The following is a 23962-nucleotide window of genomic DNA, read 5'->3' on the forward strand; positions in this document are numbered from 1 at the left end:
GGCCCGCAAATGTGCGGCGTGGTCCGTGTCGGCTGCCGTGTGCTGCTCACAGCCCTGCAGCCCGCACACCTGCCATTACCAGCCGGAGTGCCGCCCATGGGCAGCTGCAGCCCGTGTCCTCGTGGTGCGGCACGGCACGGTATGGCACGGCACGGCATGGCACGGCACAGCACGGTACTGCACGGTACTGCACGGCATGGCATGGTATGGTATGGCACGGCACGGTACTGCACGGCATGGCACGGCATGGTATGGCACGGCACGGTACTGCACGGCATGGCATGGTATGGCACGGCACGGTACTGCACGGCATGGCATGGTATGGCACGGTCCGGCACGGTCCGGCGCGGGGCCCTGTCTGAGCTCGGGCTGCTCCCCACGCAGCAGGGACCCAACACGGCTCGTTGCAGCAGAACAGCGCCTTTATTTCTAACATCGCCCCGTCTGATCATTCCGTGTTCAGCAGCGGACAGAGGACAGGGATCGCTGGGGACAACGAGAACACGGGCGCACCCTGGAAGCCTTCAGTTTGCAGCTATTGTGTGTTTGGGGGGATGTGGGTAGGAAGCAGGTAGCAGTGGGCATCATTTCTTTCTCGTTGCCCCTCTCACCATCATCTCGTAGTTGAAAGTTTGAGTGATACTGGCAAATCTCATCCGAGTCAGTCATCTGAGTCTGTTAGAAACTGCAGCGTAACACAGACACCTTTTAATAGGAACAAAAGCGATTTCCCACCCCGTACTTTGATTTCAAGCCCCAGATGCAACGATTGGTGGCAACCACTTGAAACTAAGACCAAAGGACACAGCAGGACCCGGGAGAACCAGCTCAGAGCTCAAACCGGCTGTGTATGTGTTTGGATTTCAGCTTGTTGTATTTGGTGATCAGATCCAGTTTGCTGTGCCCGAGAGTCATTCTTTTCTCAGCCCCGTACGCACTGCTCTTATCCGACAGCATGTCCTCAGTGAGTTTATCATAGGAAGGAACTACAGGCTTTTTCTCACGTTTTGGCTGGCTGTACGGAGACAGCAAGTCCAATTTCCCCTGTCCAAAGCTCTGTCTTTTTTCCATCCCATAAAAACCGCTGTCATTTTCTGCTGCTGGTTCCCCAGAGGTAGCAGCAGGCCCTTTCTGCTTCGCGCTCGTCCCGGTGCTGTTGGTGCCTTCTGAAAGGCTCTGCTGTGTTGGATCCTGCGTCAGTGTGGAGCAGTGGCCGCTATTAGCCCTGTCATCTCCTTGGTAATTAGGTCTGTAGGAACCACAGACAGGGGATAGCTCTGGCTGCAAGAATGTCCTCCCTGCCACGAGATTCGGTTTGTGATACAGCGTGGACTTATTTGGAGGACTGTTGGCTGAGTCTGGTGGTTCCCCTTGCTGCGTAGAGCAAACGGGCTTCAGAGATGTATCATCCTTCCCCTTCTTGTCACCAGACTCAGGGCTCAAATCTTGCCTGTCCTGGTGAACGTTGTAGCTGGAGCTTTTCATGAAGGGAGACATTTTGATGCTTTTGATGCTGACATTGGAGAGGCTGCTGGAGGCGCTCAAGGTTTCTGCGTCATTCACGCGGATGGGTTTCAAAAGGAAGTCGGGAGCTTCGGAGGTGATCTGAAATGAGGCATCCGGCACACAGAAGCTGGTCACTGCTTTGGACTCTGCATACAAATACCGAAACTCCTTGTCAAACTCTGCGACTATCTGGCCGCGGAAGTGGGTCGCCAGGCTGGTGTGGACTTGGCTGCAAAGCCACGTGAAGCTGCAGGAAAGGAAAAACAGAATCACATGTAACTCCTGTTCATACAGACACCTGCCACTCATTTTGGCATCTAAGTGATGCATCGCTACCCCACTTGTGTTTCTAAATTAGCACTCCTTCTTGCAGTGTGTGAATTGAGGTTGTGTGTATATAGGTGCTCTATTACGTGCTATACATGTTATATCATTACTTAAGGTCATTTAATTTCAGCTTGATGATATGATGAGGTGTATGAAAATATAAACAATAGACAAGAGTTTTCTGTACAGTGAGTGTAGCAACCATTAACACATTAACGGTAGGTTTTCTTAGCTTTGTGAAGGGTGCAGAGCAGCATTTGGGCGCTGTGCTAAAAAGCACACCAGCGCATTTCAGGCTGTTTCTTCTTCAGCTTCTTACTGCTAGCACTCTGCCCACAGACAAGCATCTTTTCCCACTCCCAGTCCCATTCAGGTGGTGGAGAACACCAGCAAAACATTCATGGACAGGCCTGTCATTCTGTGCAGGAGGCGTGGGTTGTATCCATTGGGCAGCAGTGAGGAGACCTCCAGCTGTCTGATGATGGAGAGGCTGTGGGTCATTGAAACACAAGTGCATGTGGCATTCATAGAGCCATAGAATATTCTGAGTTGGAAGAAACCCACAAGGATCATCAGGTCCACCTCCTGGCTTCACAGAGGACTACCCAAAATTCAAACTCTATTTCTGTGTCTGCTGCTCAAACTCTTCTTGAATTCTGTATAGAAAGGCTCTTTCTGCCCAGCTTGCATTGCAGACCTCCTAGCTCAGCATTTGTCCTGTACAAGACAGTGCACCATCCCCTTTCATGGAGTGCAAGGAGAGTGTTTTGGGGGGATATCAAGGCATGCCTGGACTCCCCTTTTCTTCCCTTGCTTTAACACATCCTTCGTTCTCATGTCCATAAGATCTGCTACATGGTGGACTCGAGGGGGCTGCTCAGTGAGGAGGGAGTGTGAGGAATGGAGATCTCAAGCACTGCCCTGAAGAGCAGAGGAGGTGTGCAGGGCCCCACAGGGACACCACAAGGACAGGAAAACCGATGTTGTTTTCCTTAAGTACTGCCATGAGGTTCCCAGACTCATTTCATCTTTTCCTCACTATCCAGTTAAGAAAGACGAGGTGTTAGAAATTCACCTGAGTCCATTGCTTGGCAAGTCTCGTGCCTGCTCTTGCAGTACAGTGTGCTGGGATCCTTCAGGGGAGCTTGTTATACTCATAAAAAAAAAGCCAACCATTTAGTTCCAGCCGATGAAGCACTTTCACTTACTACCAGTCTGCATGTTTGCCTTACCTGTTTAACCCCACCTGGTGTTTGTGCCAGCTGTAACTTAAAGAGCTCTCTGCTCCCCACTACAGATATCTACATATCTGCATATCTACAGATAGTAATCACATTTCTCCTCCCAATCCTTATTTTCCCTGATTAAACAGGGAAGCTTCATCTGTATGGTAAACTCCCCAGGCTGTTGGTCATCCCATCCCTCAGTCTCTTCCTTTATTCTTACTGTAGTAAACAGACTAATTGTGTTAAATGAAACAGGAGCATTGTGGGCAGAAATGCCATCTTAAGGCTGCAGTATCAGTTGCTGAAGAAAGATAGCGTTTCTTGACTCACAAGAGTAGGGTGAAATCACAGAAGCCATGAGAAAGCAATTGCAGTGGGAGGTTGCATTTGTTCCCAAGTAAATGTCATCTCAGGACAAGATACTGACTCTGTACTGGGACCTCATCGATGTTTATGTTACAATACAGCTATCTGGGAACTCAGAGTAGGAAAAGCAGCTTTTGGCTTCTTCCCGAGCAGTACGCAGTCATTACGGTTCATAATGATGTAAGTCACAAATTACAAAAGGCATAAGAAGTAACACTCAGTAATACTCTGTGGGGTTAATGCATGGGCACCATGGGCAAGCTAAGATAATTCCTCTTCATTGGTGTTTACCATGGGAGCTTGGGATGGTCTCGGCCCTGAACCCACCTTTATACAGAACAAGAGAATGAGTCTCACATTGAAACCTACGTGCAAGAAGTTATATATAATATATCAGCAGAACATTCACAGGACCACTTGAGCGTGCCAAAGGGCAAAGCAGCTCAGCAACTTACTACCTGGGATGTGTAATCTCTCACTTGAAAGTGCCTTAATTATCAGAAGGTTGCTAATGAGATAGAATTTTTTTCATGTTCCAGACCATTGATACTCATAACCACACAGCGCAAATCAGCAGAGACTCCACTAAAGAATAGAATTAATGGCTGCGTAGGTAAATACAATATAATAAGAAAGGTGGCTTTTGTAAAGGAAAGTCATCTCCTACAAAGCTATATGAGTTCTTTGAAGAAATCTGAGAGCCCAGACAGGGGCAATTTCATGTAGTCCTTATTTACTCCCTCAAAGGCACCTATCCCAGGAGCACTGCCTGGCTCCCAGAGATGCTGCTGTTCCCATCAATGTTACTTACAGCTATGGCCCTTCTGTACAGGAGTGCTGTGTCCACACTTCATAGTGCTTAGAACCCCAGATGCCCCAGTGCAAGGCTGACCCCACAGCATTTTGTCACCCATAGCATGACACAGACTCTATTTGGAGTCATCTACTGAGGGATCTATCAGCTGCTAACCATGGGCCATGAGGCTGTTGAAGGCAGCTATAGGATGCTTGCACAAACACCCAATCTCACTTGAACTCCTCAGAACCACAAATGGGTTAATAGGACTGAACACCCATGCTCTGGAGGGGCAGGCTCGCATCCCTCAGACTGGGAGCATGGGAGCATTCTGTGAACCATGGGAATAATCAAGTGAAAGACAATGCTGCCATCCCTGTCCACCCACATCTACCACTTTTGCCAGGAGAGCTGGAAGCAGAGCTGAGCAAGAGGCCCACCTCGTGCTGGTTAGGAGGCTTCATGTCTCATAGACTCACACAGTCTAGCAGGAGCATCGCTACAGCTACCCATCAAGGCTTCTAACCTCACCTTAGCAGCAGGCAAATAATAGAGCATGTTTGGGTTTTCCTTCCCTTTCTGGGCCCCATGACTTGCACCTTCTGCCTCAGTCTTCTTGCAGCACCCTGTGGCCCAAGCTCCATCTCCCTAGAGCAAGGCATGAGGCAGACCCAGCTCTCCCTGCCTACCACAGGAACCTGCCTTTCCCCCACAAGGGGGAACCCACCGGCCTTATGTCTGTCCCACCACTGATTCCTCTCATGGCTCTTCCTTTCCTCAGTCCAACTGGAGTACTGCAGTTTCCTGTGCTAATGCAACAGGCCCTGCCCGCTCCACATCCCAACAGGACCTGAAGCACCCTGACATGATGTAGGAGCTCTGGACTTGTGCTGAGGCTCTTCCTCACCATCGTTTCCATGACAGGATGACGTGGCCTTGCTAACCATGGCTGTACCCACCACTACAGCTTCCACCCAGCCCTGCGCCAACAAACTCTTGTTCTTCAGCCTCTAGTGGGACATGGGACAATGAGGGCCAAGATCTGCTGTCTCTGTACGCAATAGGAACACCAGGAATAAGACAGCTGTTAGCAGTGCTTCCTTCAGCTCATCTGAGGCAAAGGGAAGCTAAAATGAACATTCCTGATCTATTTCGATAGGAAAACGAAGCGGTGAATGAAGCTAATGGGTTACGAACTTAGTGCAGACAAGAACTGGTACTTCCCCTCCCATGCAGAGCACTTTGGATGCTGAAAGTTCACGAGGGTTCAAGAGCCATTTTCGTGCCGTTGTGTGCTTCCATAAGGGACCGCTGCGCAGGGAGAAGTCAGCTGCAGATCGCCCCGGGGAAGGCTCCCGGGAAAGGACGGCAGGAGGACAGGGCAGCCCCCCTCGGCCTCCCGGCTCTGCAGCCAGGCAGAGCGGCAGCAGAGCCCCGCACAGCGCCGTGCAGCTCAGCCCTCGGCCAGGAGATGGAGATACAGCATCACCAGGAGGGCTGGGGCAGCTCCTGCCCGATGCTCCGCGCGTTTCAGACGCGGTGTCGGCTCAGCAGCATTTCTGACAGCGGCGAGAACCTCCCTGTGTGCCCCTGCGGGACCGCACGGCGGCCGGGGATGCCGCTGCCTCCTCGCAGCCGTGCTGTGCAGTTGCCCTGCGGTTCTTTGTACCCAGCTGCTCTTGCAGCAGGTTTTTTTCCTCTCTTTTTTCCCCTATTACACAGCTGTATCGTTTTCTTGCTGGACGCTGCGAAGGTATTCTGCTCTCATCCTGTGTGCCCAAACAGCCTCTGTGCATCATTTCACTCATCGTTCAACACAGGTACTACGTGCTACATTACACACACTTACTATACATACTATTTCCAGACTTTTCATTTCATGTTCCATTTCCTTTCTAATATCTGAGATGATAATAACCTGTTTTTATCGTAATAAGCTCTTTAAGCTTGTTTCTGGTGCATTTGCAATGACTTTCATCCCTCTTTTTACATCTTTTATATATAAATATATAAAAATATATTAAAGTGCAATGTATTCAGTTAATTTGGGCATCCCATCCTGGTTATCCCTTATTGCTTATTCATTCTCACCACACTATGCCTCGTCTCTTCCTTCTGGATTTAGTTTTTATTTGCACACCTGAAGGCTTCCTCCTCTTTGATTTGGTGTGCTCTGCAAAGCTTTACATCACCTGTCTGCTGGCATTTCAGTGCTTTACATTTCAGCCTGGAGTTCCCTGGCTGATGCACTGTGCTTTCCATTCCCTCTGCACTCACTTTCTGCTTAATGGCCATTCATTTCTGAAGGTGACTGCTCGCTGGGTTAGATCTGGAGCTCTCTCTTAAAAGCTCTTTCCTCTTGTGTGGGGCACGGCTACCTGAGGGCATGAGCACTTCTCTCCTGAGGAAATGCCAAGCCTCCTCTAGCTTCAAACCCTTGTAGCTTTACCTTCCCTCTGCCAAGCACCCGTGTACTTGTTTTTGCCTTCCTTTGTGCTGAAGCCAGAGGTGAAGCTTTGTAACCCTCTCTTGGCTTTCTTCCCTAATTTTTCAGTTTAGTTGGTCATGTCAGCCTTGAGCCCAAGCACTGAGTTTCTTTCAGGATGATAGAGCAAACAATGAGCTCCTTCCTCCTTGTGCCACTGGCCGGATGTATAGCTGCACTTTGACCACCTTTCATTTTGAGCTGAGAAACCTCCTCTAGGGCAGCACAAACAGCCCTGTAAGTGCCTTCAGGCTGACAGTCCCGCCTCCTTTCTCTACTCCTAGCCTGGCAAACGTTTACTCAAGGTTTCCTGCTCAAAATCCTGTTTAGCTGTAGCCCCATTTGCCCTTGGGCTCCTCTCTCATCTGCTGCCCTTATGTGTTTATACCCTTCACTCTGTCGGGTTAAAAAGTCCTCAAGGAAGTACTTTCTTTTCTGGTGCCTGGAATGATACCAACTAAATACAATTATATTTAGGATTTTAGATTTCTGCTTTTTCATTAATAGGAAACACAATGGTGAAGAAGGGAAGCAATGGAAACATTTAGTCAGAAGAGGGAAATTTATGGCTACAGATGTGGGGAGAAGTCAGAAGTTCAGGCATGATATGAGTACCTATGTGAGGAGAAAGTATTCTCTTCTTACAGATGAAGAACTAAGAGACACCGAATATCTGAGTAGTCAAAAACAGAAAGAAAATACCTCCCTGCAAGAAAGGGTGTAGGCAGACCAAGCACCTGGATGGATTCACTGTCAGCATTGGAGAATGTACTGAAACTTGGGGGGATCTCAGCTCTGCTGCTATTCCATATTTGCACAAGCAGCTTTGTGAATGAGTGTGCACCCATTACATCAGCAAATCAGATCCGATGTGGAGGAACTGCATGGGTCTGAATTTGAAAAGGGTCATGAAATAGACAGATGCGGTTCAACAGGGAAGTACTCAAAGTAAATACATGTGGGAAGGCTCAGGAAGGGGGACTACAAAGAAGGAAGATGGGATGAAGTACAGTAGGATGAAGGATGGCAGAGACAGTTGGATGAAAGTTATGGAGTGCAACAGAGAAGCCAATGGTCAACACCTATAATCACTTCCCACTGATGAGTGTGTCTTGGATGAAAAAAAAAAGAGCATCAAGGTAGGAAGCTGAAAGCAAGTAGGATCTTCTTGGTAGCCTCATAAAATGCTCCCTCTACCACATTTAGAATGGAACAGAGAAGTAAAAGAACATTTCAGTACATGGCTATGGAAATTATGTTAGGAAAAGGATGGTATGTTCCAAAGGAACTGGGAAAGTGTGGAACATAGTGACTGTATGGAAGAAAGCTGAATTCCATCTTAACCGGAATAAAATGTGACTGCTGCACAATGTAACACAGAAGATCTAGGGAGGTCTGAAATGAGAATCTGAAGCAAAGCTGGATGTGTCTCTGGGCAGCCTGGTCTGGTGGTTGGTGACCCTGTACAGAGCAGGGGGGGTTGAAACCAGATGATCATTGTGGTTCTTTTCAACCCAGGCCATCCTATGATTCTATGATGTACGTAACAGTTTGAAACTGCCTACTCAAACTTAGGAATAAAAGCAAAAACGTGTTCTGATGTAAGGACAGGGGGAAATCAATGCAATGCCAGTAAGGATTTAGAGTCAATGAGTAACACCTGAGAAAATAAAGCCGTGTTTAGAGAAGTGGTCAGTGTGGGGCAGCCGGGTCAGATATACATACATCCACAGCTTTTCTAATCTAAAGGAACAGATACTGTGAGATGCCTGAGCTGGAATGATGACTTTGACACAGCAGTCATGTCAGAAAGGGACTGGGGAAAAGAAACTGAGGAACAATGTAACTGAAGTACAGAAGTTTTACAGGAAAAACGAATAGGGGATATGCTGGCTGGGGCAATGGCACAAAGCATTAAAGAAAAATAAGTCAAATAATGTAAATAATGCAACATCAAATGAAATATTTCCCTGCTAGATTAAAATTCCACTCCCAAATATGGAAAACGTAGGAGTGGGTCTGTACTGTGAATCAACAGAGAGCACTGACAGTACATACGGTGTGCTAAGGGACATGGCCTCTGCTCTGCTCAAGGCAGAGGAATACGGAGATAGTCAGTTATATCCATGTTGAATAGGGGCCGAGACTAGGAGAGCTGCAGAAACTGCATTTTTCCCTCTACAAATGACTGCTTTAGGGAGAAACTAACCAGAAAACCAACAAAAGGAGAAACAGCTCCTTTGGAAATGCCGCTCTGCAGAAATAACGATGACATACGCCTATCGAATGTACTTTTGGGAGGAAAGTGACCCACAACAGTAATGTTTAACTGAAAAGAGAAAGTGGGGAATGCTATTAATAAGAAACTTAAACGAGTAACCAAAGAGGTTAACTGCTTGAGGCAGCAGGAAGATTGTTTAAAGATGCTATATTGGAGGCTCAGAGCAAACATACCTATCAAAATAAAGACAAGTTAACAGATCCAAATGTCACTGGAGTCAAAAGGCACAGTAAAAGAAAACACTAAAATAAACAGCCTTCAAAAAATGGAAGTCAGCAATTTTCCAATTATTAACCAGAGAATAACCTATCATTTCAAACTGAACATGGTAACAGAGGAATGGAAGTCGTCAATATGAACCTTTCAAAGAGCTACTGGAAAACTACGAAGGAGCCAGGCTTATTTCCATACTGAACAGACTGGTAGAAGCAAACAGAAAGTAACATGATGAGATGCATAAATACCTATAATCATAACGCTGAAGACTCAGCATGTTTTTGTGGAAGGAAGCCATGCCTCAAAGCCTGCTGCCGTTCTTTGAAGGAGGCAGTGAGCACACAGACGTGTATGACCTGCATGGTGTAGGATGGGTGAATTTACAGAGACTTGGATGCGGTCATTCATCGAGGACTCTTAGAAAGATTGTGGAGTACAGAAGAAAGTCTTCCTAAGGAGTTGACTGAAGATGGGAAGCAAACGCTAACGATAACTTTAATGTACCCACTGGAATCCTGTCAGTTATGGGGGGCTGTAAATCGTCCCGGGAAAATTGGATAATATAAGAAGCAGTGAGAGGGTTTTATGGTATAGTGACACAGTGGTAGACAAAATTCAGTGTCAGTAGATGCAAACTACTGCAAAAATCTCATGTCCTCCATATAGTGATGAGCTCCCAGATATTAACACTTAGGAAAGTGGTCAGAGTTCCCATGGACAGTTCTAAACAAGAATCATCGCAGTGGTCAACAAGGCAAACAGAAGGGAACTGCCACAGTGGAGACAAGGGGGTTGTCCCCCTTACACCCATACTGAAGTACAGTGAGTGGGGATATCCTGACCTCCTCACTCAGTTCTGGTCAATTTGTCTCTCAAAAGACAGCAATAATGATTAAAGGTCTGGCAGTACAGCATGAGAAATGACTGAAGAGTTGAGGATACTTCAGCTGGGATGATTCACACAGGGATTATAATGGAGGAAGATGAAATCATGGATGCAGTCAAGGAAATAAATAGAGAACAGTGATTTACTGTTCCCGAGTTATGGAAATCTGGGGGCACCGAGTATAATTGTACAGCAGTAGACTTAATGTAAACACAATAGATCACTTCACACAAAGCATAAATTAAATTGCATAACTCACTGCCAGAGGGTGTCGTGGAGGCCGAAGACAGAACAATCAAGGTGGGAAAAGTCTGCTGTGGGAAAGTGGCCATGAAGAAGCACATACAACATCCAGCCCCAGAGGTCCTGAAGCCTCTGATCCTTGCACACAAGTCTCTTGAGTGAAGCATTTGGCTTTATTCAGGAATTGCTCTCATCCTCTGAATCTTGTTTTCCCAACTGCGGGGAGAGTAATCTATCTATCTGCTATACCTAGTACAGTGCCAAGCTGCAGTGCACCTGATTTTCTCCTGTGGAAACTTTTCTGTCCAAATTCCATAGACAGAGACAATTTCTTGCAGTCCAGAACATGGGGTGGTTGGTGGGACAGCAGAGGATCAGGCAAAAGGCCGTATCCAAGTGAGCAGCTCTCCTCTACAACCTGAGAAGATTCAGTGATCCAGAGAGAGCAAGCAGGCATTGGATCCACAGCCCTGCTTCAGGTCAGCAAGGGAGGAGCTGACCCAGGGAACTGACCTGTGTTTCAAGCAATCCCCAGACTCAGGGCAAGAGGGAAATTAACAAAGTGTTCCCATGGCTATGGAGGTCAGCCCAGCAGACACATGCCCAAATAGCCATTCAAAATGAGTGCTTTCAGTTATCTAGGCCCCGGTGCAGTCAAAAGAGATGGAGTGATGTTTCCAGGCACCCCACCCATCTTAGATCCTTGTCTTCGCATGGCCAAAATGCCTGCAAAGGCACTACTCTCCATACTTTTTAAATGGAGAACTGCCATAGCCAGATGGGATCGAGTACTTCTGTTTTTTAGTGGCAGAGTTTGGTAGAAGGATTCTTCTACTCTCAGGCGGTGATGCCAGAAGTAGGGAAGTGCAGCTTGGAGATCCAGCACTGGTGGCTTGCTGGATGGGTACTGGCTCTGGGTAGGGGATGGAAAAGAGTGAGAAAGGAGAGAGAGCAGCATTCAAGGAGACCTGGTATTGCTGGGCACTGGCAGAAATGGCCAAACAATCCATGGTGGGGAGTTGCAGTGTTTGTGATGGGTAGTACAGTGTGCAGCAGCATGGGGCAGGGTGAAGTGAGACTAGAGCTGCAGAATGAGGATAGGGGTAACAGTGAGAGGTTTCACATCCAGGGTAAGGCCAATGCTTCAAGGGGGTGAGCTGCGGAGAAAAACTTCTTGGAAGCAATAGGCAATTACTTCCCAGAATTAACTAGCCTAAATGGTTTGGCCCACAAGAAAAGATGCCATTCAGGATGTGGGCAAGAATGATGTGTGAGTCTCAGTTCAAGAGGCAGAAGTGGAAGAGCCACTTTGTAACGCTGCTCACAGTACAATTTCAACCCTGTGGTGGGAGAGAGCAACCTAAAAAAGGGTATAGAACGTGCATATTCAACTTCAGGAAAGGAAACTGGGAAAAAATGCTGACTGTACAATGGCAGCTGAAAAATTCAATGAAAGCTGGTCACTGTCAGGAACAATAGATCCAAAACAGATACAAAGGGAATAAGTAAGGAAGCACTCCCCAGCGTGCCTGATGCAAACACTGTGTGCACTGTGGGAGGGAAGGTGAGGCGTCATCTGACCCAGCAGGGCGTTTTTTACATCATTAAGAAATTAGGTGATACTCAGAGACAGTTGTTTGCAGGAGCCGTCAGTGTTGGCAGACAGGCTGCTATGAGAACAAAACAGTAAGGCAAGATGATGGCGTGAGGGATGAGGCACCAAAGTGAAAACTGACATTTATAAGGGTGAGATGAAGAGGAACAGCTGCACATCTTTATCACAGGGAAAAGAAAATAGGAACTATTCAGTATTTTGCAGCATCAGCAGCTGTTGTTTTTTCTCACCTGTATGTACCAGCAACAACTTGATCACAGTCAATCAGGATAAACTTCTCCAGAACCTGGCCTACAAATTTCTTGCCTGCTTTGCTGTAGTACGTGTCTCCACTCAGACATCGTATGCGCATGTTCTGAAATCAAAGAAAGCAGAGATGGTAAAGGATCACAACTGAACCAAACTGGAATGTTCCGCAGTTCATCAGCAATGGAATCTCATGCAGGATGGCTGCACCCAGAGGTAGAATGCAGCACGGCAGCAAGCATTTGCTGGATCCCACATCCCACGTATTTGATCACAATGCAATGCTTCTATGAAACAAAAATGCCAGCAAATGTGAACAAGTTGTGCTTAGGTACAAATCCTGCTGTGAAAAAAAAAGAAATAAGAAAATAGAAAACTGGAGAATTCAGTGATCCGACGGATCATTTCTGAAGTATGTGAGCCTAAGTCCAGTTTGCTCCAGAATATTGCTAATACTCAGCTACATTCGCTCTGCATTAAAGCTAGTTTCAGGCCACAAACAACTGCTTTTCCATCCAGCTGAGTACACTGCTCTGATTTTCTGTGCTGACAGGCTTCTTAAAAAACATACTGCTCAGTATAAAAGACTTACAGAAAAGTCTGTCCTTGTTTTAAGAGTTACCTTTATCAGTATATTTAAAAGTGATATTAGTCTATGTGGCTGCATTCAGGTGAAACAGAGCTGACTCTCACCTGCCTTAAGAGCTTCCCTGATCCAACTTCAGCCATGAAACCTCCTGTCCAGCACAAAAAACAAAAAGGAAATGAGGCTCCTGGTATCCAACAGAAGCCTTTGTCTTAAGGTGAGGTTTTTGCCAATAATTGGAGTTATTTGCACCTCAGGTGGGGCAAACAGGATAGGAGAACAGCTGCTGGAAGCAGTTACTGGGCAGGTCTGTAGGAAATGGTGCCAAACAAAACAACTCAAATAAGCATCTGTGAGGCTGCACCTCCAGGCACCTGCAGTGCCTTGGCACGCTGGGAGCTGCCACGAACTGTCCCCACTGCATTTGGACAGGCACATCTCGCTGTGGGCAGCTCATTCTTGCCCAGTGCCAGCATCCACAGATGGAACCCTGTGCCTGCAGCGGTCACTACAGGTGGCACAAGCTGCCAGGGCTGTTTTGCTCCTCTGCAGAGGTGGATTCTGTCCCACACCACGCAGCACCTTTCAGTCCAGCCAGAAAACAGTTTTTAACTCCCACTGGCAGGCTGAAAATAAAGGACAAAGGTGTAGATGCGGCACTGAGGGACATGGTCTAGTGGGCATGGTGGTGATGCGTTGACTAGATGATCTTAGTGGTCATTTCCAACCTTTGTGATTCTATGATTCTATGTCAAATAGTAGTGATTTGCCCACAGATGTCCTCCGCAGTGCACAGACCCACATCCCATCTACCTCCTTGCTCTCCAGGAGCTGCTCCTTGTAATGGCTGTGGCCTCTCCTCCTCCAGGGCAGGATGAGCAGTGTGGGTTTGCAGGACTGCCTGTACACAGCCAGGGACCGGCTGGCCCAGTCTCTGGCCTTATGTGGCGCTTCTGGCATGGAAGTTGTGCCTTCAGGAGGAGCTGGGAGCAACCACATGTGGGAGGCCCAGCTCAGCTCTGCTCCTGCCAGCCCTCCTCATCTGCCAGAGCCCTGCAGGCAGCAGGTGGGCTTCCTGGAAATGTCTGCTGGGAGTTCAGTGCAGCAGGGCAGAAAAGGCTCAACACACACATCATGCTGAGGAAGTCTCTCCACCATGCAATGAGCACCACTGCCTTCAGGGCTTCATGAATTTCCTCCAGACGAGGGTCCAACTAGCCCTACTGTCAGTCCGCTGCCATAGGCCATGACAGGTGGATAGGGGGATCAGGGAATAGCAGGAACAAGGCAACCATTTATGATACTGCCCTTCATGTTACTTGTACTTGTCCAAGTACTTCTCCAGTCTTCTCTTGTGCTCAGTGAAACTTTTAGCAGGGACAGAGCTGAAGCTTCACAAGCTTTGCACAGTGGATCCCACTTATTCTTGCAACCCAGAACATGTCCTGAGTTGTCACCTATGAGAAGGGATGAACTCTTTTCCCCATGAGGACAGTCAGGCATTGGAACACGTTAGCAGGGCAGGCTGTGCCATCTTCATGCTTGAAGATTTTCAGGCTGACCTCCCAGGTGACCCTGCCTTGAGCAGGATGTTGGACTTAATGACTTCCTGAGGCCCTTCCAACTTGAACTATTCTATGGAACAACGAAATGCCACCACAAGTTGCTGAAATAAGCAAGATATGCTTGGGGAGGTGATCACCTAATCCTGTTGTCATCCAATTCAGGATTTTTCTTTCTTCCAGTGCTGAGGTTTTTGTAATAGTGGTTCTCACAGAGAGGAGCTTCCTCTCCCACCATGTAAGCTGAAACAACTACAAGAGATATCCCATAGATTTATTTCCATGGCAACCTTCACTCCCTCTCTCTTCTCCAAGGCTGGCTCAATTTTTCCATCCTCTTCTTCCCTTTGGCAATCCTGACCTTCAGCTGTCCAAGCAAGATGAGAATCCTTCAGTCTTGCAGGACACCCAGACCACCATGTGCCACTGCCACTCAGCTTACTTTTAGCCTCAATACAAGTCCCTTTGAAAACATACAACAATCTTCTGCTGGGACCACTGCCAATGCTTGATGCACTACTGTCAGATCTGCTGATGATCAGCAGCAAGATTCGACACCATTAGGCTCACACAAAGTTCTCAGAAGTAAGAAAATTCCCCATTACACTCAGAGTTGTCATTAATTATTCCAGATGGAGATATACCATCATATCCGGTCTTAACCCAGAACCACGAATAAAATATGTACATTCATTCCAGTTAGATGTGAATATCAAGCATGTGTGTTAATGTACTGCTTGAGATGCAGCAGCCTGAGGGGCACTTCATATTAAAACCTGATGAGTCATTGAATGGGGGAGGCAAGCGTTAATTAGCCATTAAAGCACAAGACAGGATGTCAGGTCTAACAAAAAGACAGGCATCTCCATGGATGTAAACCAGTGCTAATTTTAATTTAAAACAATGGCCAGATTCTTGGACAAGAAGCGAATAAAACAGATTTTGAAGAAGTGGAATTTATCTGGATCAGCCAGGTGACATTAGGGATGCATTTGTTTATGAAACCAAACATGCTCTGGCAAGAAGTAGTTTTCTCTAATAGCTGCCATGGCAAGAGGCAAGATGAAATGGATCTGGCTTGTGAGAAGTGAGAAAGGACAGAGCATCACCAACATGGGGAAAGAAAGCTGCATCTCTAAAGTAAACCTTGTGTAGGCAGGTTGAAAATGAGGGGAAAAAATGAGGATGTTTGCAATTGTATCTATCTGTATTTAAAATGCTGGAAAACAACATTTTTGAGCTTTCCCAAGGTGAGGGAAAGATGAAATGGATGGTTGGAAAAGTACCAGCCCCTCCTTCCAGGGAAGGCATGAAGGAAGGAGCACAGCTGGTAGTGTTGGCCTTGTAGGACTAACAAGTGACATCAAAATCATCCTCCACTGGGAGGTGACAGCCAGAAAGGTTATATGGGGGCAGTGTGATACCGGGGGACATTTCTGAGCCTGGGAGTTTCTGAGTCAAGAGTGCTTGTTTCACTGCAACATTAACTCCTAGAGCTCACCTGCTCTAGGCACCACACGTGGTTGCTGATGGACACCGCATCGAGTGAGGAATCAGGCTCTTCACAAATCCTTCATGAACTCGAGGGCCAAAAAGAATCACAAGCCAAGAAATAAATCCTGGCCTGACATTTTTAACTCCTGGTTTTACACAGAGTGCGTGCAATAGGGCTAGGATGAAATGGTGGATTCTGCATCAAGACATCAAAGGGGCACACAGCTTTCCTTCCCCACACTTTGCCACAGAGCTGCACTGCAGCAGTTCTGGACAGAACCTAAAGCTGATCTGAGGGATCTCAGGGATCTGAACTAAGAGTCATTTAAGTCTTGCAATTCAGTTTCCTAGGGCAAGGACTGAGAGAGGTCAGCGGGTAAGTCCCCAAAGCCGGGCAGAACAAACAGAACAATCAATGTTTATCGATTCCAAGGCTCGGTTATCACATGCAGAGTGTGACTGAAAACTCACCGGGAAACTGTCCTGAGTGAGAGACATTTTATTGCACATTTCCACAAAATGCTTCAAGTACTCTTCGTCCAGGATCAGGTAAACAGGAACGTGCCGTCTGCTTGAGGCCTCCAGCAGGTCACACAGTATCTCCATGTCTGTAAACAGATCCATCACAATTGCTATTACCTGAATGGGAGAAAAAGATTAAAAAAAAAAAGAAGACAGTTGAAATCTCACACAGAATGTACTTTAAACTAAGAATTCAGTATTAAAATCTCCAAAGCTAAAGAGTATCAATGGCCACATGAGTGAAAACTGCTTCTGGAACTTTGTGTTTAGCGGCCCTTACCCCATGGCAGCAGATAAAGTCACTCAATAACTATGAATACATTCCCTGGCCTGTTGCCTCCTGCCTCATCCATCTGCCCTTCACAGAAAGAAATAGCTGAAAGGGTTATGCATGTGCACAAACTCAGTGTCACTGGAGCAACAGGTATGTATTGCCTTAAGCAAAAGTGCCAGAAACACAGCATACAAACAGGAAGAACTGAGACCGACCAAAATCGTGATTCATTTGCTGTAAGAGAGACTCTGTACATGACTGTTGTATTAACCTAGAGGAGCAAGCTTTCTTCACGAGGAGCATGCTGACAGGTAAAGGAGAAGGTACGTAGCTCAAGTACTCGTATGTCCTTGTTCCAAAATCACATCCTGTGGACACCAAACAGAATCATGGAACATGCTTGGGAAGGGTCCCTTCCCCTTCCCTGCTGGCTGCACTCCCACTTAGCTTCTTGTCCATCAGTCCCCCTTCTAGGACATTCTTCCAGAAAGCTGTTTCCTAGGCTGCTCTGCTGTGTCCTGCTCTGTGTAGTTATTCCTTCTTACAGGCAGGGCTGTGTATTTGTCTTTCCTAAAATTCATGAGGTTTCCATCAGCCAATTTCTCTAGCCTGCTGACATCCTTCTGAACAGAAATCCTACCTTCCAGCTTATTGACTGCTCTTGATGCCATACAACCTGCAAGCACGCTCAGTTTGTACTCTGTCCCATCCTCCAGATCATTAGCAAAGACTCAAAGCAGTACTGGCTCCAGCACTCATCTCCAGGGAACACCATTAGTTTGGCTTTGAACCATCTCAGTGTAGCTATGCAGCCCATTTCCTCTCACCCATCTCATGGTCCACCAGTCCAAACCATGTCTTAGCAGTCTGCTGTAAGTGACACCATGTCAAATCTCTGTTCAAGCCAGGGAATTCAGCAGCTCCTCCCTCATCCGCACTGCCTGTCATCTTCTCATGGAAGGGAACTGTGCCAGACGGGTGCCATGTGTGCTGGTGTTCACATTCATATCTTGTTCTTCCTGTACCTGGATTTATGTTCCAGGAGGATTTGCTCTGCACTTTCTTCCTAAGGACAGCAGTGAGGCTGACGTGCCTGTAATTCCCTGGGCTCTCCTTACCACTCTTGAAGACAGGTGTGGTGTTTGCCCTTTTTCCAGCCATGAATAACTTCCCCCAATTGCAATGCCATTTTGACGATGACAGAAAGTGGCCTCATAATGACACCAGCAGGCTGAAAGAATCTGCCTCGTAAGTAAAGAAGGTATGCATTGTTATACTGAGGGCTGCCTATAGATCACTGGGCCAGAAAGATCACGTAGATGGGGCATTTTACAGGCATCTGGCAGCTGCTCAGAGCTCAGCCTTTGGTGGAAAGGTAGAATCAATGACTACCCAGCCATTTTCTGCAAAGGCACAGCAGGACAGATATTGCCTGTGAAGCCCTTAGAATACCCTCATGATGGATTTCATACAAAAGGTGAGAAGCGACCAATGGAAGAGGTGTTCTGAATTTGACTCTGCCTCTAAGCAGATCGGTAGTTTAAAGTGTGCTTCTAAGCGTGGCCATGAAGTGGCAGTTACGAATCCCAAGGGTGGAAAGAAGGAATAGCATAAAAATTAAACAATATCTACAAAGAAAGAGGGACTGAATTGACAACCATGGCAAGTCACCCCACTGAGGAGAAAAGATAGAGCTGGGAGTGACAGCAGACAATCTAAACGTGTTCTCCAAAAACTAGAGGGAAAACACAGAAAATAGAAGGTAGGTCATGACAAGCACCTAACAAAGTGAGCTGTAACAGAACTAGAAAGTTCACAGCACAGCACGGCCTGCAACAAGGACAACAGACCAAGGGAAATAAGCCATAAATACACTAGGATGTAAGGGAAAAAGCTGTTCCACTTTTCCTCGCAGCAATACAGCCTGAAGACAACAGCAAGGAGGCCATTATTTGGATCAGGAGGAGACTGCTGAGATCCATCTGCAGGTCATCACCATTAGGGATAGGGAGACAGGTTGGAGATGGAAGGGACTGGAAGCAGAGCACTTGCTGTGCTGGAAAATGAGCCAGGGCTGATGCACTTCATCTGAGGGTGCTTATGGAGCAATCTGGTGACCTAGACCTTAATCTAGTAACAGTTAACACTTGAGAACCCAGGGCAGTGGTCATCACACTGAAAAATGTAAAGTAACAAAGGATTTTTAGACAGGTTGGTTTCATTTCAAAAGCTGAAGAAATACTGGAATTACCAAGAACTACAGGTCTTACCATATCTTAGGAGTAAGATAAATATTTGGTTCTTAGGTCTGATTTTGAGTTTCTGCACCCAATATGAGATGTCCAAACCAGGATGGCCCAAAAGCTCTGAGTTTTGCAGTGAAGCTCCAACAGCCTACCTTACCCTGCTGCTCAATGCTTGTGCCCTGCACTGCACCTTGTGCACAGTCTGAGACAGAGCTTGTTCCTGCTGCCTGTCATACACCCCAGGAGGGTGGGAAGCCTGTCTGGACCTCTTCTGCTCATGGTAGAGCATAACAACGAACACAGTACTCTATAGCCCAAGCCACCTTATGGAGGGTGGCAGGGAGGGTGAGCTTTCCTCTGCTGACTTTCATGGATGGACAAGGTTTCTGGCTCTATCTGCATTGTCCCCAAAGACCACCTTTTCACATACCTCGCACTTACAGCAGTCCTCTTGCAGGAGACCCCAGGCCCAGCCCACCACGAGGGGATGTGAAGGAACACCTTCCTCGAGGCAGGTGTGGTCCCAGGCATGCACATGGGACACAAGGCAGCTGTAGGAGTGATGTACTCTTCCCACAAGCACTAAAAGCCATTCCTACTGCCCAGGCCAAAATCACATCTCCTCTACCCTCTCACACTGGCAGATATGAGCTTCAGAGCCTGACCCCAAAAGGCATTTTTCATAGTTCTTCTTGCTCATATGAGGCTCTAGCAAACCAGGAGCTCATGCTGAAATCCCACCACTCATCAAGAGTCAGCCCTGTGAACACTGTGAAGGCAGTGAGAAATACCCTCAGCTTCTCAAACTGACATGCTGCTGTGCTGTCCCCGTTGGGTACTGCTGAGATCTGCGCAAAAGAGCAGGATTTGGCCCTGTCCTTCCACATTTCAGCCCAAGAGCAGGGATTGCAAGACCAGGCTACTCATCCTCTAATGAAAAAGCATAAAGAAAAAAATCTATAGCTCAAACTTTGTGTGGGGCCCCAGGCAGGTCCCTCTTAGACACACTTGCCTCATGACAGCCCAGTTCATCTCCAGCTTAGCTCCTGGAGCAGGTTTGGCCCTGAAGACAGTCTAAACATGCTTTGGAAAGTCAATACAATGCAGTTAAGAGAGGCTGCTGCTTCTCTGGTCTTGGCTCCTCCATGCTGAAAAGCCCTGTGGTACCAGGTGGGTGCAGCGGGTCACATCAGCTTGCTTTTCTCCAGCATTTTTCCCAGAATTCAGGGTTTTTGCACAGCAGCACAGCCAGCATGCCGTGCTCGCCACGAGAGGGATGCAGCTGAGCAGGCGCTGCTATGGCTGCCTGTGGCAGCGTGCTGTCACCATGTGGCACCCAGAGCTCTGGGCTGGGGCACAGCCGGCTGCCAGGCAGATCTGCATCTCGTGGCAGTGCTGTGGCAGGGCTCTGGCGTCCTGCGGGAGCAGGAGCCTCGGGCAGCAGGGCAGCAGCTTGTGCAAGCCGGGTGGAGCCCCACGCCACAGCCAGACTCATGTTTTCCAAAATGGGCCTTCATTTGGCATCAGGAAGTGGAAGAAATGCTGGCTCCGTTCGTGCCCTCCTTGCATGGTAGGTTTGCACCTGGCGGTGCCGGTGAGCACCCAAAGCCAATGCATGGGGACTGCAGTGGGGACACGGGAGGATGTGTCCCAGCACAGCCCCACGTGGTGGAGGAGCAGGGGCCCTTGGGGCTGCTTGTACAGAGTGTGGGTGCCACAGGGCAGCTGCAGCTCCATTATCATACCCTCTTGGTAAACAAGGCAGGCAGCTCTAGTAATAACAGCAGCTCAAAGTGAAAGTATTAGCAGCCTTTTAGTATCTAAAGGGGGGGCTATAAGAAAGAAGGGGACAAGCTCTTGGGCAGGGTCTGTTGTGACAGGACAAAGGGATGACCTCTCATTCGGGCTCCATCTTGCATCTCAGGCTTAGAAGCATTCAAGTTACCCCAGGCTTACAGACCTAAGTGATGCATGTCCATGGGCACAGAGGTGGAAGCTGCAAGGCTGGGGCTGTCTCAGGGCCTTCTCACTTAGACACCCCAAGGACAGCTGCCCACGGGCTCTGGAAAATTCACACCTTGCCGTTGTAGGGTGAAATCATGATATTTCTGCATCAACTTCTGGAAACTCAAATGCAGCAATTACTGCAGTCATCACTTTGGGAATTACAGCACTTAGCAGCACCCTGCTGGGGCTGCCATCTGTCTGGTTATAACCGGCACAGCTGGTTTGACTGGTATTTGCCAATAGCAGTGTGGTTTGGGTCATTACCCGTGGTTCTGCCATTCCAAGCAATACATTGCCTCTCTGGGGGACCATCGAGGACCTTTCTGCCGTCACAAATGCAGACACAAAGGCAGGGTCCAAGGTGTGCAGGAGGAATGAACAGAGCGCGGGCAGCACAAACAGCTCAGCCAACAGAAGGATATTATGACAGCACTGTCAAATGCAGGCTGAGGTGTGGCTGTGCTTCGTCTTCTTATGATTGCAAAAGGAAAAGCTCAAATCTGAAAATACACCTCCAAAGAAGCTGATAAATGCAGCCAAGCAGAAAAACAAACAGCAGCAGCAAGAAGGACCAATGAAACAGATGCCCATTTTGATCTCTTATCAGTGTGAATTTGCTGTTGCAAAGTATGCAGAAAGGGTTTGCAGAACATTGCAGAGCAGCACGCAGCTCCCCGCACAGCTGCTACTGGCACTCCAGGCAAAAGGTGCTTCCACCGCTGGTGGCTCTTCTAGCACTGACAGACCAAACCTCACATGCTTTTGGGTGGTTTGAAGAGCAAAATGACTCAGTAACTGCTTAAAGATGCGTAACTGGGGTTGTGAATGAGCTGGAACTGCTGTCAATCAGAGTTAGTCATGGGAAGTGCTGGCTGGCCGCTAACAGAAGCCAGCAGAACTCAGCAAAGAACTAACAGAGGGCTGGAAGCTCATTATCACATCTCACACGGCAGCCGAAAACGCTGCACGAAAATCTCCGGCTTGGATGCAAGAGGCTGAAAAGCATCAGTGATTTTCTGAGCCAAGTGAGAACAAAAAGCTCAAAGTGCCCTTAGATACAAAAAAAAAAGCCCCTGGTGTGCAGCCTCTCTGCAGCCACAGGGAAGCTCCTGGGAGCTGGAAAGCAGCGGGATGTTTTTCAGGTGTTTAAAGGATCAAAATGTCCGAAATCTAAGAAACAAGGGGACGTTCCTTGGAGTCATTCACTTGGTGCATTCGACCATAGCTGTGCCTTAATCCCCACTGCTGAAAAGCGTCATGGGACTTCTCAGGTGATGGAAGCTGCCATAAAGCAGGTGCCAAAAGGGCAAGCAGGGTGTTTTGTTGGTTACTTCCTGGATGAAACTTCCTGTATTTACCCACAGGGCATGAAGCACTGTGGCCAGATGGTTCTCCTTTGGGCAAAACCTGCAGATTCCCACTTTGTGCCTGCGTTTCAGCTGTTGGCTGCTGTTACAGCACTGCCCAGCAATTGCTGCAGGGCCACAGCTTCACCTGCTTGCTCCATTCTGCAGGTGATGGTAAAGAAAACACCTTCCTCCTTTCTGCTGTCAGCATTCTGGACATGGCTGTTGCCCAGGCTTAGCAGTCCTGCAGTTCCTGCTTTCTCTACTGGGCATTTAAGGAATGACTGTAGAGTGAAAGAAGAAATCAGCAGGGTGATAAGAGTAATTACCCAGGAACTGACTGATTAGAAGTGAGCTTTGCACTGGAAGTTAACTCAATATCCCTGAAATTGTGAAATAAAATAACACAAAAGAAAAATGAACGTGGAAGAGATTGAAAGAACCGTAAAGGTTCATAAAAGCTGGGAATGTGTCTGAAATACATTGGTCTGAGCAGCTGCTTTAGCACACTGTATGACAGCAGAGTGACAAGAAGGAAATCCCCAGCAGGACTGTGCTCAATAGGGAAATGCTGCGGCTGTGCAGTGCTGATGGCATCCGAGGGATGGAGATCCCACCCAGCAGGAACGGCACCACAGAGCTCCCTCATCCCAGAGCAGCGCAGACATCGAGTCTGAAGACATGAGGCTGTGTTCTAGCCCACCCCAAAGCACAGGCAGGGCTTCTCATCCCACAGGTTTGCTCTGGTCCTGCATTCTCCTGCAGAAGCCCCCCAGTGCTGTCCTCCTGTCCCACCTCACGAGGGGTCCAGAGGCCAACACAGCCCTGACCTGAGGCAACGTGGTGGGGAACAGATGGGACACGGCTGTGGGCTGAGCACAGTTGAGCACCAGCACCTTCCTACCACTTGCTGTGGGCTCCAGTACTGCGCTCTGCACACCCACAAGCACAGACAGAATGCCTTAAAGCGCACAGCCTGGATGCCATGAAATCCCAGGGGGAAAGAAATTACAGGGAAGGAAAGAAGCGGGAACAGTCACAGATCTGATAGAGGAAGAGCAGTTGCACCACGCCAGGCATCCAGACTGCAGCAGCTCAGAGCATGCAGTGTGCAGCTGTAGGACCAGATACTGGGACTTGTGCTGGGACAGAAGACCCCACTGAGCCCACACTGTGCTGTACGTACCGTCCGAGCCCGGCTGATCAGAGACCGGATCAGATCCTTAATGCTGTTAGCTTTGTTTCTTTGGAAAATGATGGTGGCTTGAGTCTGGCCTGACATGGTGAGGAGTGGCATCCCCGGCCAGCCCAGCTCCAGCTCCGGAGGGTGCACATCAGACATGAGCGGAAAGTAGGTGCCAGAGGTCAGCTCGGAGTACAGGGAGGACCCGTCTCCATCAGCAGGGTCACCCTCTTTGTCTCTCCTTGCATTTGGCTCCAGAAAGCTTTGGCTTCTCTGCTGGCTCATATATTCCATGTCCAGGGCAGAAAGGAAAGGCAGCTCCCGTTCCTCGGCGATGGCACTCATGTAGCCGCGCTCCCCCTGCTCCAGGAAGGCATCGACGGCCAGCCTGGCTGTCTCGCTGTGCTGCAGCACCAGCGGGGTGGGCTCCCTCCACCAAGGCTTCTTCAGCTGCTCCAGGCGGTTCTTCAGCGGCCCCGACGCCCCTTGCTGGCTCCCATAGCTGCGGTGGAACTGGGGCCTCACCTCTACTGCCAGGTAGTTGAACAT

The 23962-nt window shown here is 48.2% G+C and overlaps 1 protein-coding gene across 1 annotated transcript; it reads right to left on the reverse strand.

Moving 5' to 3' along the window:
* Window positions 1-272: 272 nt before the first annotated feature.
* FAM83C (family with sequence similarity 83 member C) lies at window positions 273-23962 on the reverse strand. Its single transcript, XM_072350346.1, has 4 exons — window positions 23417-23962; window positions 16307-16474; window positions 12178-12302; window positions 273-1753 (listed from the first exon to the last, which is right to left on the reverse strand). Exons 1-4 carry the CDS (start codon window positions 23960-23962, stop codon window positions 829-831), a joined length of 1764 nt encoding a protein of 587 aa, XP_072206447.1. The 3' UTR covers window positions 273-828.

Source organism: Excalfactoria chinensis, chromosome 15 (genome assembly GCF_039878825.1).
Source record: "Excalfactoria chinensis isolate bCotChi1 chromosome 15, bCotChi1.hap2, whole genome shotgun sequence".
NCBI lineage: Eukaryota > Metazoa > Chordata > Aves > Galliformes > Phasianidae > Excalfactoria > Excalfactoria chinensis.

What these genes read in the sequence shown, in the direction of transcription:
- FAM83C (XM_072350346.1), bottom strand. Translation starts at nt 23,962, where the DNA reads ATGTTCAACTACCTGGCAGTAGAGGTGAGGCCCCAGTTCCACCGCAGC. An exon ending in TGATCAGCCGGGCTCGGACG is followed by an intron (nt 16,475 to 23,416) that starts GTACGTACAGCA and finishes TCTCCCATTCAG; the next exon opens with GTAATAGCAATTGTGATGGA. An exon ending in TCACTCAGGACAGTTTCCCG is followed by an intron (nt 12,303 to 16,306) that starts GTGAGTTTTCAG and finishes CTTTGATTTCAG; the next exon opens with AACATGCGCATACGATGTCT.